The sequence below is a fragment of the Clarias gariepinus genome, chromosome 15, assembly GCF_024256425.1.
Source record: "Clarias gariepinus isolate MV-2021 ecotype Netherlands chromosome 15, CGAR_prim_01v2, whole genome shotgun sequence".
Lineage (NCBI taxonomy): Eukaryota > Metazoa > Chordata > Actinopteri > Siluriformes > Clariidae > Clarias > Clarias gariepinus.
This window is the reverse complement of record NC_071114.1, coordinates 30,580,654-30,601,676: the sequence shown is the minus strand read 5'-3', so window position 1 is coordinate 30,601,676 and position 21,023 is coordinate 30,580,654. Positions and strand designations below refer to the sequence as shown.

Below are 21,023 nucleotides of genomic sequence, written 5' to 3'. Positions count from 1 at the left end.
CCCCGGTATAAATAGGCCCGGCTCAGGGCATATGGCCCTGGGTGTTTTTCTTGCTTTCGTTCTTTCCTTCGTTCTTTCTTTCTTTCTTTTCTTTTCTCTTCACTTCGAGTTTTATCTGAATAAAACATCTCTACAGGTGCAGAGTTAATCATTTAGTTTGATTCTTTCCCCCAGGTGCATAAGGCTAATATCATGAGACTTAGCAGATTAAAAAGACACACACACACCGACACGGGAGCGTGTAATAGCTTGGCGCAAATCCGTTCACATCATGTCCTTGCCTTGGTGCTGAAAGCAGAGAATGCGCATGTTATTGCCTGAATAATGGACAGCTTTGTACGGTCCGTGGTGAAGGAGTGCCGAGGGAACGCACGCAGCAAGTTGTAGCTCTCTGCTTTCTCGAAAGCTTGCGGTGGTCCTATAGCGACGTTTCGCCATCCGTTTTAGCCTCTCATCTGTTTTCCATCCTCGTGTAACCAATCACAAGGTTATTTATAACTGCACGGCTTCCCAGTAGTCACTCGCTCTGCATTTCATCTAGCCTTAAGCACATGTGCTTGTGCGGTGAGCTTTCATGCGGTCTCTCTGTCTTTTTTTTTTCTTTTTTTCCACAAAAGCGGGCCTCCAGTCCTCCGGCAAAGTTTTTTCAGCATCCAGTTTTATCCCGTGGCCTGCCAGGGAATCGGAGCGGAGCTGCTCGCCGCTCTAATCGTGCAGAAAAACTGCAGCAGCACGTCAGAGAACGGGAGAAAACCCCAGCCGTGGCGTGACGCCAACACGCGCTTTCACTTTCCAGCTCGTTTCCTATGTCGAGCAGGAGATTCCACATAATTATGAATCAGGCTGACAACTTTGTCTCGTGTACTTCAGAACAACTTCAGCCACAACATGTGACCTTTCAACTTCACGCGAGGAAATGATCCGTTTTATCTCTCGGCTGTCCAGCTCTCCAGGCTGTTCATTCTGTTTCATGTTTGTTTTGGATTTTTTTCCTCCTTTTTTTTTTATGAGTCCTGTAGTTCTAAATGACCCTGAACTGTTCAAGGACCTGTTAAGAGCGACCTCGTTTTTTCTTCGCTTATCGCACAAACTATGTACAATAATAGAACGACTTCAGGCCGTCAGGACCTCGTGATCAGGAATAGAGATACAGAGGGGAATTTTTTTTTTCAACCATTACAAGACGTTTGGTCCCAATATGGAGGCGCGTAATCGACCTAGCGTGGCCTGTTGTGGTCAGAGCGCTAGCGCAGGGGCTTGTTAGGTTTTTGAACAGAAGCCCTGCTGTTGCTTATGTAGAAATCAGAAGAAACGAATCTCAGTGAAGACAAAAACCGATCCCAGGCTGGGCCACGTGCCTGCTCAAACCCACAGCTTTGTAAGGAAAAAAAAAAAAAAAAACGATGTCAGTTTTTAATCTGTGGAACATTCAGACAAGCGAGGGAGGTCCCGGTTACGGTCCAGGACCGTTTGGGGATTTCAGCGCTCAATAAATCTGGAGAGTCGGATGTACTTGAAGACGAAAATCACCAAACTGAGGTTTTGCACCGACTGATCTAAAAGCCTTAATGCAACAATGCTCGACAAAGGCACTTGCTGGCACTGGGTTTGAATATAATCATATTTTTGGAAATTTTGGATGGCCGAATCCATGTATAGCGCGATTTACTTATGTAGCAAAAAAAAAAAAAAAAACTCCATGACTGGCAATTTCCAGAAAAAGGAGCAGAAAATTGGTTCCAGGGCTGCCGAGTAGAGAAGATTACACTTTCGGGCCTTTGTGAGCGCCGCCCTGAATAGACCTCCACATGTACACAGAGGGAAATGCAGCGCACATTGGCTCCGGCATCCAAAAGCTAGCTGGAGAAGATTTTGAGGAGCTCCATTTTTAACTGTTCAAGGGCCCTCTGCTCTGGGAAAGAAGGACAGTGAATGTTCCAGCTCATCAATAATGCAGAGGAGAGGAAGAGGCTGGAAGCTGCAGACGCTCAATAGGTTAATACACTGGCCTTTCACCTTTCTGATTACAGTTTGGAAAGCGTCAGCAGAGGAATACATTTTACTTCCTTTAGCATATGTCGTCCTGTATAGCATCGACTCTCAGAAACGGCTTGATTAGCAATGGAAATGGCGAAGTTTCCAAAATACACCAGGCTGCGGAGGGCTTAAGACTTTCACTTCGCTCCTCGGGAAACAGGAAGAGGTTCTACTCGGGATGTAAATCTTAAAAAATGGGGAAAAAAAATCATTTCTGATAAAAGCATGATAAATAATAAAGAGACCTAACCGCAGTCTTCAGACAATGCTCTATTTTAATAAATATTTGAGAAAACAAAAAATCACAAGTGTTTATAAAAGCTTTTTTTTTCCCTCTGAAGGGAAAACAAGCAAGGTTGACTAAAGCATGAATATTTTACACGAGCACCTTTAGGATAAGAGTTAGATAAAAGCCAGTGCAAAGGGACAACGCTGAGATAAAGACACATGACAAGAGATGAAAATAAAAGAAAAAGAAAGGGTGCGGAGAAGAAAAAAAGATGACAGAGGATAAAAGACAGAGACAGAGAGACGGTGAAGGAGAGAGAGAGAGAGAGAGAGAAGGAGAGAGAAGGAGAGAGGAAAGAAGGATGAAGCCTGTCCTTATTGTGCTCCTCGGACACACTTTGTATTAAAAGATGAATTGATCCATTTGTAAGCAGCACTTAGCCCCACTCTCTGGCTCGGTCGTTACACCGGGATAAATCAATATTTAATATCCCCCTCCAACAGCCCCAGTAGATGATTTTAACCTCTCCTTAATCCCATTTTACCTTACCTTTCCAGAATCGTCCAGGCGAGCTTTCACCATGATAAACTCCCAAACAGTCGACAAGGAGGCGGCTATTAAAGCGGCATCCAGTATTTATGTCAGGTACAATACGGAGCTGAAATATTAATATTCTGAAACTGAGCAAAGAAAAGGCTTTTAACTGAGCGCCTTTTCTTCCCACCGCCACGTGCCCACTGATAACGCTTTCCTCCGTCGTGTCTCATTCAAATAACAGCAGCTTGTTTAAATATTCCCTGATTCCCAATGCCGTTGATTTTTTTTTTTTTGGAATCCCCATCATGTGTTTTTGATTGGTCACGTGACCTCCCCTGCCGTCCTGTCGTTATCCCATTGCGTTCCATCTGTCTTCTATTAATTTGTCTATTTGTCTAGTTGAGCTGTTTCTGTTTTTCATCAATTAAATCAAGTCACGATTGGATTTAAATAAGCAAATACTTGCACTGGGTAACGGCTGCAGTGATTAACAGCGACTCGTCCTTCAACAACTGTAGCGGAAGATGTATCCCGTCTTTTTGGCAAAAATGTGTTTGCATTTTTATTGAGTCAAATTATTGAAACGTTCAAGGTGTGTGAATACTTTTGACTCTGAATTGAAATAAACTCGTGATGTTGTATGAAGCTGCTGAAACAATTCTATGGCAAACGTGTGCCGTAATCAAAGCTAAAGGCCAAACCCATATTTTTTTGGCGTGAGCAGTGTGTTCCTGTTCCATCGTCCCTTGCCCGTGTTACTGTTTATGATTATGTATTATCCCAGTGTGCCGCTGCCAGCCTGTGCTGTAATCGTGGCTTACACACACTTCTGACTACAACTATAAAGAACACGCTGAGTTTACACTCTTGCATCACTCCTATCAGAAAGCATGGGCTTAAATACAGTTTATAGAGTGCCATGAATCTACACAAAAAAATATCTCATAATCCTGAAATGGAAGGGAGAAAAAAAATCAAAAGAGTTTGCAAAATTATTTACAAATTACTCGTCCCTGTTGCTGTGAAACGTACGAATTAGGTCTGGAGAAACCGGTTGCCATGAGATGTCACATGATTAGCTAAATGGAGTTCAGCTGTGCGCAATTAAAGTGTGTGCGTTCTGAAAAAAAAAGGCCCCCGAGTTTGTTAGAAAGCACATCATGAAGGCCAAAGAGTGATGCGTACGAGTTTGGGATAAAGTTCCAGATCATCAGGGTTTGGACAAAAATAAAAAAAGTAAAAAAAATATTGGAAATATTCCTATTAAATCTGTAGTTATACAGTAAAATGGACAGAAAACAACTGGCACAGGACGGGTCCAAGCACGAGAGGGGATTAGTCTCAGAATCAGCAAAAATACACAAATAGGTCCAGGTAGGGGAAAGCTTGTGTGTTTAGATGACATATTGTTTGCGTCTGCTGGTTTGTGGACGTCCATGAGCTGTGAGCGGACATCGTCTCAGAGTCTTTCTAGAACAGAATGAAAACGTATGATGGATTCTCCAAATGTGATGAAGCCCCGAGCCTGAACTCGACCCTGAGCTTCAAGGTGGAGCGCTATTTACATTATCAGATGCAGACAGACTTCAGGCTTCAAAAGAAAAGTACAAACAAACCAACGCCATTTTCTTTTATTGGCCCGTTGGCACAAAACGCACCATAAAACAAACTGCAGAAATGACGACTTCAAATACATTTTTTTTTTTTTTGGAGATGATCTGTTACCTGTGGAAACTAATTATCATTTATTGTCACTTCCTTTGTGCACGTTGAAAGATGCCAAAGGGCTTCCTAGAATTACCGTGCCCTCACATCAAAGTTCCCCAGTGAAAGCACATCAAATCTCACTGCTACCTTAATGTCTTTTTCTAGAGCACAGGAGGCCTTAAAGATGACTTCGGGGCAGGGAACAGAGGTGAGGAGTGACGAGCTAGCCGCCTCCTCTGAGCTGCTTAGAAAAACACAGAGCTTTCCTGAGCTCAGTGCACAAACACGCAGATGAATGGATGCAGAATGTGGCGTAGAAAACAAAGTCAAACCCAGACAAAAGAGCAACAGGGAGAGAAAAAAAAAAAGACGCGCCAAGCTCTACCTGCACGGAACAATACAGACAGGTGTGTACCGCCTGTTGACAAGCGTAGCTTTTCAGCTATTGTTTAAAAAGCGCAGTGTTCGTGTCGTGTCGCAGCGTATTCCTCAGCTTGGCTGACCATGAGCTAACCCCAGACATCAGCAAGCAGGGGGAATAACTTACGACTGAGGATGGTTAAAAAAAAGAGAGAAAGAGAGAGAGAGAGATAAAGACGCAGGTAGCGACTACGCGCTCACATACCGTATCCAGCGCTAACAAAAGCCCGAGAAGAATAACAAGCTTAAGTGCTAGTTCCACAAAAACCCCTCATCCCCTCATAATGCTGTCCCTATACACCCCGAGCAGTGTGTTTGAGAAAGAAGAAAATTGCACAAGAAAAAAACAGCAACAATGAAGTTAATAGTATTCTTAATCCTGGGAATTCTCTAAAAGCTCTAGAAGAGATTTTAGCTTTATTTGGTATTATCCGGGATTCAGATTGAAGGCTTTTGGTTAGATATCTTACAGTCATGCCCGGTTTTGAGGACATGCTTTAGCCTCTGCCTAATGCCACACCACCTGGTCCTTCAAAGTTCTAGCTCCTCCGATTTTCTTACATATACATTGACCTAGTTAAGCATGTTAGTTGAAAGTAATTAGGCGCTAAAACATTTTAAATATTAATAGCGCTCCACTCCCAGATACCGCCTGCTTACGACGGCCAACTGGCAACGTGGCCTCGATCAAACGGGAGCGGGCAGGGATTTTTGAAACCCTCGATTGACTCATTGATTGAAGATATTTTTAAACGGAATCCCTTGGAGTCATCGTACAAAGCGGGACTGTTCCACACCAGGGGTCTGTCGCCTTTAATTGGGCCGGGACTTCACGGTTCGGACCTGCTCAGGGGGCAGTGCTGGAGGATCCGAAACGTCCCTCGAACGAACCAAATAAACATACGGCCATGCCAGTGTCAATAACACGCCCCGCTGACCATGCCAGTGTCAATCACATGAAGTCTCCTGGACTTATATCAGACATTTTTCTTTAAAGAAATCTTTAAAAGTAGATCATTTTACCGAGACAGAAATGGCCTCGCTTTAGACCTGCTGTTCCTGTAATCATAAAGGCACTGCCACTTTGGTGTCACTTTTTTTCGGACTGGTTCCTCTTAAGGTTTCTTTCTCACACTTGAGGTACACCCTCAAGAAACACGCTCCAAGTGACACTTGAGTAAAGGACAAGTGAGCGTTTAAATAAATCTGAAATTGGGACCAGGACGCCTCCGGAGTGACAGATACTGACCTTGTCAGCCCTGCAGTTGGGCAGACCGAGGCCTGTGAGAGCCGAGAGTTTAGCCTCCATGCCATGTTGGTGTTGCTGCAGCTGCTCACGTTGGATCTGCTCCCTCATCTTCCTCGCCTCCTGGATGGCCTTCATCACAGCATCCTGGTCTCCAAATAGTGCCGTGGAGTTCAGGTTAGACAAGATATCTGCAGGACGTGGAGACAGACAACAGCAAAACCATCAGATTGAAAGCACAAAAATACAAAAATGACACTCTGGGAGGTCTGGTTATCAGCTCTTCGTGTGTGTGTGTGTGTGTGTGTGTGTGTGGAGGAGGGGGTGGTTAGGCAGCAATCATGGTGTGTGATGCCTTTCTGTAATTAGTGCATCAAAGTGAGGTGAGGCTGGGTGAGGCAGTTAAAACTCGGAAATAGAACAAAAAACAAACGGCAAGTCTGTGTTTAAAGACCCGGTCCATGGAAAGAAGGGAAATGAATCGAGTCGACCAGCGCGGTCTCGCTTTTAATGAAAGAGTGTTTTTAGCAAAAAAAGTCAGTTGTAACTTCCGCAAAAAAACAAGCGCTTAATATGAGAGGTGAACCGAGAGCTTTGAAACGAGTAATTGTCAGCGCCTGGATCCAGCACGCCAGGGTGGCTGTAATGCCAAGGTTTGAGGAAGATTAAGGGGATGTGGTTGTGTAAATAGAGCAGTGTGCACGGGGATGAATGAGCTGCAGTTGGGTGTGATATGACAAGAAGGATCACGGTAGTGCAGTGGACTAGGGTTATAAATAGGGGAGTGTTGAAAAATGTTAAAAAAACAGCGGGAAAAAGGAAAACAGGCTTATAAGACAAATAACACTATTATTACCACATCAATGCAATTTATTGAAATATGCATCAGTGTGCAAAAGTCTTGACCCCCAGTCATTTCGCCCACTCACTCACTCACTCATCCTCTATACCGCTTAATCCTGTATACAGGGTCACGGGGTGGCCCGGTACCTATCCCATGAGACTAAGGGCACAAGGCGGGGTACTGTACACCCTGGACAGGGTGCCAATCCATCGCAGGGCACACACACATACATACGTACAAACACTCATTCATTAAGTCTCATTCATTAAAATGCCAATTAGCCTAATCTGCATGTCTTTGGACTGTGGGAGGAAACCGGAGTACCCGGAGAAAACTCCATGCACACAGAGGTGGAAATCGAACCTGGACCCTGGAAGTGCAAGGTGACGGTGCTAACCACTAAGCCACTGTGCCACCTGATTGCCTAAAGATACAATGGAAGCACAGGTTGTTTATGTAAAAATTCAGCAGCGACCTCATTTCCCCTCTCGTCTGTTCCAACCACTCAGCATCAGCAGTAATCTAATCACCAGCCTGATCATCTGTTATCATCTGCACCTGTTTCCTACTGGGTCAAAACTTATGTTAGATGTTTTTTTTTTATGCTTGAATGATTCATAGGTCACTGTGTGGCGTAAATAACACAAAAACACATTCCTCCGAAACTGCTTACGTACATGGACTAGACTGAAAATGAGAGACAAAAAACAACGACCTTTAGGAAGCTTTAGGAACTATTCCTCAAGCCTAGAACAAAAATACAATGAAGTCCGGAGCTTTGGAAGAAAAATGAAGACATTTAAACAGTGCTAGTTATATCTTTCAAAGAATGTTGTCCCGTATTGTATCCTGAATATTATATTTTATGGCAGGGTCATCATTTATCTCAAAACTCTCAGTTGTGATCGGTCAGTAGTTTCAGTAGTGGTGGTATATGAACGCGCTCATTATGAAAACCTTACCAAGAGACGAACCTCGACCCAGGCCGAGCGGACTGGGGATGCCGCCACTCTTGGGCTGGCTGTTCGGACTGTTCTTGCTGCCCGGGAACAGGCTGTGTGTCGGGGACATGGGGGATTTCACCGGCTCAGCTGTCTTAGGCCGGGCCGAGAGGTTTAAGGGCTGCGTTCCCTCCTCCTGCAAACATGAAAAAAATAATGTTTAGGACAAACAAAGAGATATCAGGACAATTAATTAGCCTGACTCCGCCTAAGAGCCAAGCTGAGCATTCATCGCTAGGCTTCGTGCCATGGCGAAGCTCCTGTGTGTCTTGAGGCTGGGTTTTGTTCAAGCTAATTAAGCCGTGGTGTGATTCTCTAAGGTGCACCTTTTCTGTCTGTTTACCTGTGTTTCCATGCCATGTTAAAGAGAACTTCTAGTGTTTAAAAATTTGGGGCCTTTTTTTTTTTTTTTTTTGGCAAAGACGGCCACTGTCCAAACAGATGGACCACGTAATGAACACTGCCTGGAGCTTCTTGGAAATCTGACTGCCAATTACAGTTTGTCATTCAATTACACATTAAATAGTCAAACAAAACAGATTGCCAGCTAATTAAGCACAGCATCTCTGCATATGGCCCTAGCAGAGCTAAACGCTGGCTGTATAGTCGATCAAAGTCGTAATTACAAAGATTACATGGTTCATGTAACAAGTGTCAGCTAAACAAATGGGACTGAATGAAGACAAATGTTTTACGTCATGTTCCTAAAAAGATTGAGGGCTGTATTCACACTAGCTCCGAACAGAGCGTGTCCCCGAATCCCGTCATTACCCGACCGTACTGAAGAAGATCCCGCCCGCAGTACTCCTCGTATCACTGATTTATCCCCGGCTCTATTGTGATATTTAACTAAACGTTTCCAAATGTGCATGTGTTTTGAGTTACAGCAGCGGACTGTAAAAGGGGAGAGAAAGCCTGGTGATGGAACAGTTCGAAGATGAATCGGGTTTAGTCATTTTTTTTTCCTATCTAAAGAGCGAACGGTCACCAAATCACGGCCTTATTAATAGAAATCTTTGCTTATCATTTTTTTCCTTGATGAATCTTTTTTTAATCTTTTTTGGCTTGGACCACACTATAGGATTTCGGGATCTTTTTTTCTCAATGCTGCCAACTTTTGTGAGGAGAAACCACATGTACCTAAAAAATGATTCTCCGTGTGCGCACAGAGCCATAGCAACCTCGTGCACACAGTTCTGCATGAGGGATCGAGAGCCTTGTAAAAGTCAAGCCAGATTGATGGCGACATAGTACTATGCGCTAAGCTAACGCTACCGTAAGACTCCTTTTTATGAGTTTTTTTATGTACATACCTTCTTTCAATACTAAATATGAAACACTGGTCATGACTCAGATTTTTTTTTTTTTACATCCTACACAAAGAGCCTTCCAATCTTAAAGCGCTGTTCTGTACGCTAGTATCCATGGCTGATTTAAGAATGCAGATTAAAAAACAAGCTCGGGTCAAGCACCACTCCGGGTCTCACTTACGGTAAATGTGTCCCTGTTCACACTTTTAGAGCCAGACGAGAGATATCCATTTGAGCTTTAAATATTTCTGTTTGCCTGATAGACTAGTGAATTGTGAGCTCACAGATCATAACATAAATGGGTAGTCATTTATATTCAAGGTCCTTGACACTTTACCCAAAATGTTTATGGGAAAAGTGGAAACCAATCTCTGGTCTCAGTGAAAACACTAATCTGGCGCTGGCTTCAGGTAAACCATGGCACAGTCTGTATCATTTACACAAACTATCCATAATCAGCGCCGCATGGTTCGAGTTCACATGCTACCTAATGTCCCAGGTCCACATTGCAAGTTCATAAGGATGGGAATGACCAGGGATCAGCCAATACGATACTATCACGATAACTTAGTGCTGATTTGAGCTGTGTTGCAATTCACAATTTTATAGATATCCTAATTCTATATCATTTTAATTAGATTTTGTTATTCTAAACAAACTGCGGGGAAGATGGAACACCTTTAGGATATATAAACCCAGACTTTTATATGACTAGAGCTTTGTAATTAGCTCTTCGTTGTGGTGGAATTGCTTGCACTGAGAGCATCGCTAATAAGGCAAATATGGTGCCAATGTGCATAGCTAGAAAACTTCTTTTCTAGAATGCTTCATTTGCTGGTTTTCCAATTGCTGCCGTATGAACAATCCTATGGCCAAGCATTTTGCAAACTCCACGCACAACAGTGATTTAGCCCCCGTCCCAAAACAAACACAGAATCTCGAGTGCAGGGTCAAGGACTCAAGCGGTTGTATTCAATGCCCTTACATCCATACGTACCTACTGTACCACAGCTTTTAAAAATATAGAAACAGATCACTTAAAAGGGTTGTACCTTGACTTGGCCCAGTGGGCTAGAGGACCTCTTCTCACTTTTGGGGCCAGGTGAGAGTGGACCTGCAGAATTAGGTGGCTGGGGCAGTGGCGCCATCTTGGCTCCTGGAGAGAGCTGCATGCTGGCCAGCTGGGCGGCGTACAGTTGCTGCGAGAAGAGAGGGGGGAAAAAAAGCCACAAGGCGTTAACGTCCCAAGCCAACCACCATTCAAAACCCTGTTCTCCCCCTGCACTCTAGCTCTCTTTTCTTTCCTCTGTCGTTCTTTTCTTTTATGTCTTCTGTCTTTTTTTTCCATCCTGGCCCAGAATCTTTGCTAATGCTCTAAGATAGATAGACACCCTGCAAAACCACACTTGGAGATCCTGTTTTGGTCTGTTTTTCTATTTATCAGGTTTGCAGCCTGAAGGAAAACTACAATCTGATGTCTCTGGTGATTTACTTCCCTCCATAAAACTTTTTTTTGCTCTCTTAGGTACCGATTCTACATCACAAGTTAGACACCTAAGCCATCACCCATGTCCCATTTTCCCAAACTCACTGCAGTTAAGTTTCCATGACACATGATATCAAAGGCTTTCATTAAGACAGGAATCCAGACAAAGCAAATTCTTACCACTCTTATTATTTTCCTTGGCTCAAACTCCCAGCCTGGCATGAGTAACGTTTCAGTTTTTGGACAAATTAAACACACGAGCTATGGGCTGTTAAACCTCAGAATGTTTTAGTCAGGGTACAGTTTTGGGAATGTGCATTTGAGCAGTTTATATTTCGGATTGTCTGCCGTATCACGTTGAGTACGGTTTGTATTTTGCTCCTCCAATATTAACGGAGGGATGAGGGATGAAAGCTAGCTGTGTTGTAGTCATGTTCTTGAATTGAAGGCTTAGCAAAACAAAGACATGAACAAAAGGGTTTATATGTGTGTGTTGTAGTATTAACAAGAGGTTGTGAATAAATTGCCTTTGTTCCGTGCTCTGCTGAGAGAAAATCCAGGATACACGCCTTTAAGCCCAGAGGCTAGTATTGATTAGCAAGTAGGTAAGTGTTTAAATTGGCTTTTGTCTCCACAAGTAAGCAGCAGGGGTCAGACTAAATAGCTCATGGTCTCTACGACCTGACACATAAAATTTTCGTCTGGCTTGAATTTAAGAGAAACAACTAAGATTTTTTTTTTCCAGCATCTAAAGGGTCTGTTGTTCTTAGTGTCATTCAGCCACTTAACATGGAAAAAAGAGCGCATATAAGCCTGCACGTCTGCTCTCTCTGCACTCATTTCCTCTTGTCAGCAAGCTGCATAAGGACTCCATTTGTCTAAATTGAAAAAAAAAAAAAAGTGGCATGAGCATTAGTGGCTTGTGCCCCACCTCGGCTAGTCAGACAGAAAAACCCAGGCCTGGACAAAGCTCTTTGTGTCCACTGTGTATCAGAAGATATAAACACAAAAACGCTCGCGGCCGCTCGAATTTAAACACTTGCACACGAGGGAGTACACAAAAGGGGTCATTCTTCTGCTGTAAAGCTAGGGCAAGTGACAGCACATGGGCACAGGAAATGGCAGGCTGATTAGGTTCACACTGTCGTAGTATAGCCTCACCGAGCCATATAAATAGAATAGCCATTGTGCGTTAGAGTCGCAAACACAATCGACATTTGACTGAATCCTGACTGAAGTGCCCGAACACAAGACTTTACCTTTTTCCATGTAATTTAATTTTTTTTATAACGGATGAATACATGAAAGGAGGTCATTAGTCTGTTTCTAGCAACGTGGATGGAGATGCTGCCCCCATCCACATCAGACTGGAGTCTGATCTCAGGGCAAGAACTTTATTGTTGCTCAGTTATTGGATATTTTTGCTTTCAAATGAGATCTGCCACATTAAAGAGAGTGAGAGAGTGAAGGTGAGAAATTGGTTAGCATGCCAGGAAACATCTAGTTTTGGATGAAGGGCAGTAGTAGGTCTGGGGCAGGGGCAGAAGGGCCCGATGGTAATGAGGGTCATGCTGAAAGTCAATGGTCAGAAGAGAAATGGGCAGCAGGCAGCCAAGATTGGCTTGATGCCACTGGTGCACAGCACACCCGCACTAAGAAAGATCAATTCCACCGCCTTCTTTAATATGGCTACACTCTACCCATCCTGTTCGCTTCACTATTCCATTACTATCAAAGCAACGAATGGCAATATGTAATATTTTAACTATCTACAAGGAAACGGGATCTGGAGTAAGGTTAGAATGCGTACGCTATTGTAATGTGATTCAGGAATCATGATAAAAAGTTTCTCCTTTGAAGAGGAACTGTAAAAGAGAGAGTTTTTCACTTACAGAATAAACTCTTTAGAAAGCAAGGTAGAATCTTTGACAACCAAAGAACCCTCGAGGAATGATTTGTTGCAATTTAATTTGGTATCAACAGTGCTGCTGATTGATTGAATTTGGTGGGGGCAAACTCCTCCCTGCCCTCAGGACTTTGGAGGTCACTTTTCTGCACACATCTTTTCCACCCAAACCAAAATATATTCCATTCTATAGTTTGGTACAATGAATTGAGCTTTTAACCGCGACAATTGTGCAAAATGTACTTTTTGAGCATTTTTTAGCGTTGACACGGGTCTCCAAAAGTCATCGCCTTCTTTTTTTTTTTTTCGTGCAGTACTTGAACTTGCCAGCTTGTATGATGTCATTCTAGGCAATAAAACAGGGGGGAGAGGCGATTCTTATTGTCCCTCCCCTGCTTGATTCCTGGTCAAGATTTTAAGGGACGTCCTGTATCTCGCATTGTGATTGGCTAGAAAAATGCACTTCCACAAAGAGGCATGCAGAGGACTAGGAGCTCATTTGCATTTAAAGCTACATACAGAGACATGTCTTCGTGTTTAAAATGGAATACTAACAGACATATTTTTAAGACCATTAAGACGTACGTATTTTTAAAAATGAACAGAATACAGCATCTTCAAGTCACAAAGATCATCTTCCTGATCCAAACTTGAATCCAGTTTCTCAACTTAACCAAGCAAATTGAACTCTGGAAGCAAATGTCCACCTAATCTCTGGCTTGTGACATTAAGGTGTCTATGAAGAAGACGGGAAGATGACACTTAAATAGACGACTTGACAGGAAAAGCGTCACATCCCATGAACATCCTTAATCACATTCCCCAGGACGTGTGCATATGAGGAAAAGGTTCTGCTCTTCAAAGCCCATCGTTTCAGCTCCTTCATTATCAGGAGCTGAAACATTTTAGAGGTACAGACCTGTCTCTTCTCTAGCAGATCCTGCTATATCTATCCGGTGCATCATGTTATAGACTGAAGACTTGCGTCTAGCGTTCATGCAGTGATGCTGAGTCATGCATCCAGTCCCGCAGTAGAGCAGAGACCTATTACACCGTGTGCTGATTCTGAGAGCTTGAGGGAAACAGGATGCTGACTTTCAGCGAGGCCTGTAGAGAAATATCTCGATCCACACCAGCGACTCGGGTAATACCTTTGTCCACTTGAGCATTAAATGATTCTGTGCTCTACAGCTTATTTAGACAGAGAGCAGGACTTGGGAAATGGAGCTTTGCAATTCACTCACCTCACCTGCTGAAGTCGTTACACCTCCAGCAACACACACACACACACATACACGCATATATACCCACTTACACACACACACATACACACCTCTTCTCTCAAACCGATGGAATGCAAATGGCCGAGAGCTGCCCCAAGGTCAGCCTGTTAGCCTCTGGTAATTAAAAGCAACCCCTCTAGAGAGCACAGGGGTTAAACGAGCAGCTGCGCTCGCATTGCTTGCCACAACATTATCCATAGATTACACCCACCTCCACCTAGCACCAGCGACACCGCTCGACACGTCAACAGACTTTCACGTTTAAACCTCAAAGGGCTTTGCTTTAATGTGCACCTTTCACAACACAGAGGCAAGCAAAACTGTATAACACGCCACACGCGTTCGGTTTACATCATGCAACCCGCAAAGCTTACACGGGCTTTAGGAAGCGAAGGCACCAGAAACAGCAGACACAGATTTGTTCTAAACGGATGCTCTGAGATTTAACGGATTTAACCAGAACAAAAAAGATTTTCAAAATAATAATAATTATAATAAATAAAGAGATTTTATGTACTTTGCAATTTTATAAACTACGCAACTTATGTTTGGGAAATTAGCACGGGGGTTAGTCTACTTTACTCGCCTTTTTCTGTGTAAGGAATAAAACACACCAGGGTGTTTTGTTGTAGGAAAATAATCAATGATGTACAGTAGCTTGAAGTTCATTGCCAAGTTATGCATTCCTTTTATACTTCAGCAATTCATTCATTCATTCATTCTTTTTTTTTTATCTCTTAAGCTCTGTTCAGTACATGGTTGCAGGAGGCCTGGAGCCTATCCCAGAGCACTTAGGGCATCCATGACAGGGCACATACGTACGCTATGGGAACGCAAAATTGCCAGTTAAGAAAGAATGAAAGAAAGAAACACTAACACTGGAGACTCTTAAATTTCTGAATATGTGCTCTTACTATAGAAACAATAACATATTCCAATAAATGAGTATAGTACTATACAGTATACCTGAGAGTTTCAGGTGCACTACAAATCAACACCTAAGTGAAGGTTAAGACCCAAGTTCGTGCTTCATGGCAGTGCCAGGGTAGATGGGCAGGAACTCCGTGCTCATTTGCCACAAGGCTTGTCGAGGCTCGGTGCCCAAGGGACGAGGGGGAGGGAGACCCAGGCTGGCCCAGATGTCATGAGGAGAGGCGGCCGTGCTCTGGTGCACTGCGCCAGCGCTTTCCAGTATGGCCCAACATCTGTTTTATCTGCTGGCAACCAACCTGCTCCCACATCTCCCCTCCTGCTCAGCCCTCCACTTCCACCCTTTCCCCCTCGCTCCCTTCCCCTCTACGCTCCTAATCTCTACCCTGCTGGGTGACAATGGCCAAAATGTCCGATAACGTTCACACGCCCGTATGTTATTTCCCTTATTTATGTTTTTTTTTTTATTTCTCCCCACACTTCTCTCACTTCTTTCTCTCTGTTTACCTGCATGTCTGTCCATCTGGCCCTCTTTTCAACAACCCCATCTATCCAGATGCCCATCTTTCCATCCCATTACAGCCTCAGCGCTGGCCTCCCAGCGCCTCTCTGCTTCTGGCTATCTCTCTAGAGCGAAACATACACACACACACATACACACATCTCTTCTCCTCCTCAATAACCTCAACAGCTGTTCACTCTCATTTCTAAAACTCAAAGTCAACAGTGCTTCACTCGCTGGCCGTGGCAGCTGGCCTCAGCTCTCTTCTCGCATCCGGAACATGGAGACATCAGCATCCAAACAAAAGATAACACCCGGTTTCCTGTTTTCAACCACTTCCTGTGCAACACATTAAAGTAAAAAAACACCCTGAACAATATCGAACATCTACTTGGCTATTAAACTCTTTCTCCCACTGTACATCTTGGTCAGTGCTTTGTCTACATTACCCACAATGCTGTTCGGCTTCCTGCTGAGGATGGTGCGGTGGAATTTAGCCTTTTCCTTATTTCTTTGTTATCTTTGCCAAAATAAAATGAACATGTTAATTCCATCATCAACACTATCTTACTTGTCACTTAAATCTGTAAATTAAAATTTATTGTTTTATTTGGTTGTAATAAAAAAAACTTATATTTGGTTTGTTGTAAACTTATTTTAAGGAATTATAGATGGAAGAATTTTTTGCTTGCTAAGATGCTAAGATTTTTTCGAGGCGCAGGGGAATGGATTTGTTGACTGAAGCATGTCTGACCCCGCTACCCGCCTGCTTTCAGTATTGTATTCCCAAATAAAGTATTACATCACAGGTAAGTGATGTAATACTAGCAGGTTAGTTACACATTACCTGCTATTATTACGTCATCCTGCAGACGACGCCACCATATTGTTAGCAGCTTCTTCTGCTGTTACACTTTTTGTACAACTTCAGGGTCAAAAGCAGGGGTGGGAACTGCGGCGCATGTTTAGATATACAGTATATGTCCAGGAATAGCTTGACTCCAACCACATTATGGCTCGACTCCCATCGACTTTCGAATCAGAGTTCGATTTAGTACAGTTTTTGTCAAAATGATAAAAAAAAAAAAAAAACGTCCTGTAAATGTACTGATTAAAAAATCATGAAATGAGCTCTTACTCAGTCAGTTTAGGGAGCGAACAGCGAGTTATTAAGTACACTCAAAGTCAGTTATGTTGACTGTAACTGATCATAAATCAATTTTTATATGTTATATGACTGTATAATTTAGAGAAGAAGAAGACAGAAAGCTGTCGTTTGACTTGTTTGTGCCCTCTGTAATACCCTACAGGGAGGACGCAGATGTTCCGCTTTATCCGATGATGCTTACTTTAAAACTGCTTAAACCCAGGAGTCTGCTTCCAATGATAAAAAACAGGCCTCTTACAGAAATAAATAAATAAATAACTAAATAAAAGTTCACTCTAGATTTGTTTGGAGCCTAACCGCTCGGGCGAAACGAGGCAGATATCAGGCAGAGAATGGCTTTAAGGAAATTGTTTTTTCAACTCAAGCAATTGAAGAAAAGGTGATGCTGCGCTCGGGCAAATTAAATGCCAATCCAGAAGAGACAAAAAATCAAATGGAATTCTTTTGTAGAATTAGGATAATTTCTTTTAGGCCGCTCTACAAGCCGAGCACAATATCCACCCCGGGGTGAGAGGTGTCGGTATTAATAAGGTAACGGACACCTCGGGATGGAGGCATTGTTTCCTGGCTCGAACCCGGCTCATCCCGAGCCCTGAGTGGGCCTTAATGAAGAGAGGCATCGGGCCTGGAGGAACGGCTCGGGCTGCTGCTCTCCGGTGACTTGCAGAAGAGCAATCTGTCAGAGACGCGTTGGGGGGAAATTACTCGCCGTGTACGGGCGCACAGTGACAGTCGCTTGTGTGTGTGTGTGCGTGTGCTTGACCAGTGGAGGGAAGTGTATTGACAAGCCAATTACACAAAGGCCTCCCGGCTGCTTTCATTCCCAAACCCACAGCGTTTGTTAGGTCTCGCTAAGAAAAGACAGAACGAGATCTTACCGTCCACTGTTATGACATAACGCAACTGCAATTGACGTGAACCCCTTATTTTACAATCATCCTCCTGTAGGTGTGCAGGTACACACTGTACACATCTTCTAACGCTAACTTGACAGTACATAACACTCTCCTACTAGCTTTATTCTCAGATTGGATTAGATTAGCAAAGCCAGCTAACTACGCTAGCTACGTACACCTACGATCCTTCACTTCCTGTAATGTTCAAGTGGTGTCGGTGAATGATTGTGTGTGCAGTTCACTCAGACAGGTGCGTCTCTTCCTCCTCAACAAGTTAACTGTCGATTTTAATCGAATTTAATCTATCTGGATTTATACAGTACAAAGAATAGAAAATGTCGAATCTGTTCCGGGTCGTACACAACAGTATATTCTGAAACCGAATGATCACTTGTCAGACTGGTGCTTGTTGGCGTGAACGCGGAGTGAGATTGTGGGCTTTTCCTCCTGGTTGACGAAACACAGCACAGCATCGCTGGAATTAATTCCTTTCCAATCAGCATTTTTTTTTTGTTTTTTTCAATCTAAATCTAGCAAATTATGGAAAATGATACCTTGCCAGAAAGAGAAGCAGAGGTATTCTGATTAGACAGGCGCAGTGAACCAATGGTGTGACGAGTGGGCGGATCCCCTGGCACAGGAAGTGGGGTTCCTGCAGGTGAGGTCGCACGCTTCAAATGGATCAGTGATGCATGATGACTAAATGCACACTGATACCACGATTACTGACAATCACACACACACACACACACACACACACACACACACACTCTCACACCTCATTAACACCAACCGGGAGCAGGCAAGCTCACATTTGACAGATTTAAACAGAGAGAAATACATACCACCTTATATATATATATATATATATATATATAAACCTCATTATTCCCCCAACCCTATAAGTGCATCCTCATTGCTATTGACTCTCCGACAAGCCGCGCTTCCTTTCCTCACCCCACAAAATGACATCCTTTAACAGCGATTGTCTCTCTCTCGTTCTTCTCTCTTTCAAAAGACTGTTTTGTCTGCCTCTATTGTCCTCGCTTGACGTGTGACGAGTACTGTATAAAGCACACAATGCTGTGTTTTCTCACTGACGGTTTTTGTATCTAAATTCAGCTCGGCGTATTGAGAGGCATTGAGAGGACGGATAACAGTGTTGTCACTACAACGAGTACGAATTAAATCATCTCTGTCACCAGCTCAGTAACTGATATGATCCCTGTAATCCCACGATCCCTACCAGCTAGCGTTACTAGAGGATATTTTTCTGCTCTTTTTCAGGCTGGACGTACGACTGAATGAGTAGTCACTTACTGTAGCATGTGTGCTAGCTAAAGCTAGCTAAAGGAAAGTGTAACAGCAGTGCAGCTGGATTATAATGGCAGGTAAACTGCTACGGAGGAATAAGAGGATTAAAACGCTTGGGGTAACATTAGCCGCGTTTCGTTATTATGTAACGTTACTGTAAGTAACATGAAAGAGGTTCTGCTCCCTGTGAAGTGTTTAATATAACAGAAGAAGAAGAAGAAAGGGATTTTTTTTTTTTATCTCCAGCACTGAGGTTAGGTCAGGCTTGCTATCTTTTTCAGATAAATCCGCCTCCTGCTTCACGATTGGTCACAAGAGTTCATCCTCATCTGTGATTGGTCAGATACTTTACTCCATGAGACAATCAGAGCTCTGAAGTAAACAGAGCAGGAAGAAGGAAACGATTATATGAAGTGTTTACACGGATAATCTTTGCCTATTGGATGGATTAGCAAAAATTCATTGACCAGGTCAGACTGTCCGGACTGATGTGTTCACATTACGCAGGTTTGTTCCCACTGTGATATCAGTGGAATATAAGTGTGCATGGAAACGCATCTAGTGGTACCAGGGACTCCGCTTTATCACGACACTTCATCACTCTGTCTTTTCCTTTCGGGGCAAACCTCACTTAAAGACAAGGACTGGGATATTTCCTCATTTTAGCAAATAAACTGTCTTTTTTTACATGCAGTCAGATGAGAATCTACATTTACATCTATAAACTGTAAATTAAGGAGCATTAATAAGATAATACTGTATGTTGCATCATATTAAGAATCTACTGTTACTGTACAAGATGGTTAAATAATGTTGTCTTTTTGTAGAAATTGTAGAAATTTACAAAATGATCAGATAAAATTAAGAAAGATTTAAGCCTAAGATAGTAAACTATGTTTAGAAATGGTTCTAGTTATCTTAGAGTATGCTTGGTTTATTTCGGTAATTTAAAAGATTTTAGGAAATAGTACAGAAATGTTACTGAATAGAAGATTTTTTCTTTTTTTTTTTTTTTGCAGTGTATGGTAATAATTAGGACTCTCCCTCTCTCCCTCTCTCTCTCTTACACTCAATCTCTCTCTCACTCATTCTCTCTCTCCCTCTCTCTCTCTCACTCATTCTCGTGGTTGAACCCATTAACTGAATGAAGGGACGAGTGGAGAGCACGGCGTGTGTACAGTAGACATACGACGATCGCAGCCCTCGGGCTAAGCCGTCACATCCGTATAAACAGAGAGAACGTAGCCTCCGTCCTCAGGCCTTGACATAGCGAAAATGTGCATTCACACACACACACACACATACACACATTTGCAATCTTTCTCTTTCATGCTCTTTCAAAAGTCTGGAACTGCCATGTACAGACACATACACACATACACACACACACACTTCAACATGAATAGACTCATCCCACACCTTTCGTGCACTTGATTGTTCTTCACACAGACGCGTGATAGCGGAGGCCCAGCTGCTCGCATTGTTCCGACTTGCCAAGCCTCATTAATGCTGAGAGCGATAAGCTGCGAAGGACGAATAGTACTCCTCCTGCAGCAGCCAGAAGAAAAGGTATGCTCTCCGCTCGCTCTGTCTTTCCCTCCTCCCTCTACCATCCTCAGCTTTGTTTTGCAACAATCCCTGCTATCAGAAAGCTTAATGTCTAATTGCTATCAACAGCTTTACCGTGCTTGTTGACAAAACAACAACTGTCTGGCAAAAAAAAAAAAAAAAAAAAAAAGAATGAGAAAGAGAGAGCGTGTTATCCTCGATAAGCTTGTTAGCTCGATTGCGCTCTCTCACTCTTTCTCTCTCTCTCACTTTCACACACACACACACACACTTGTTTACTTTTGTTTGAAGGGAAGGAAGGAACTTAGTCTTTAGCACTCTGAAGTACTTCCTAGGTTTTAATCATCAACAGATATCCCGAGACAGTTTCCTCCAAACTAGCAAGCTTTTAAATTCCACTTTCACTCCGAACAACGTTTCAAGTCTATTCATCGTCTCTTTCATGCATGAACATCAATTATACATATATGGCCAGATTAATATGATCGTAAATAAACAAAAAGTAACATTTTACTAAGACGTATCTGTTGTATCTAACTAGCGTTCAGGGAAACGTGGGGGGAACAGTGGATCGAACTTGAACAGCCTCTGTATAATCTGACTGATCAGTGATCTGATTTAATTATGGCAAAATGCTT

General features: G+C 43.0%; 1 protein-coding gene across 5 annotated transcripts in view; it reads right to left on the bottom strand.

The window, feature by feature from the left end:
- Positions 1-21,023, bottom strand: part of sox6 (SRY-box transcription factor 6) — a 170,434-nt gene that overhangs the window by 23,526 nt on the left and 125,885 nt on the right. For all 5 annotated transcript variants that reach the window (XM_053512661.1, XM_053512662.1, XM_053512660.1 and 2 more), the window contains 3 exons: positions 10,384-10,530; positions 7,983-8,157; positions 6,180-6,367 (listed from right to left, as the gene is read on the bottom strand). In XM_053512661.1, coding sequence (XP_053368636.1) covers positions 6,180-6,367; positions 7,983-8,157; positions 10,384-10,530 — 510 coding nt within the window. The remainder of the gene's footprint in view (positions 1-6,179; positions 6,368-7,982; positions 8,158-10,383; positions 10,531-21,023) is intronic.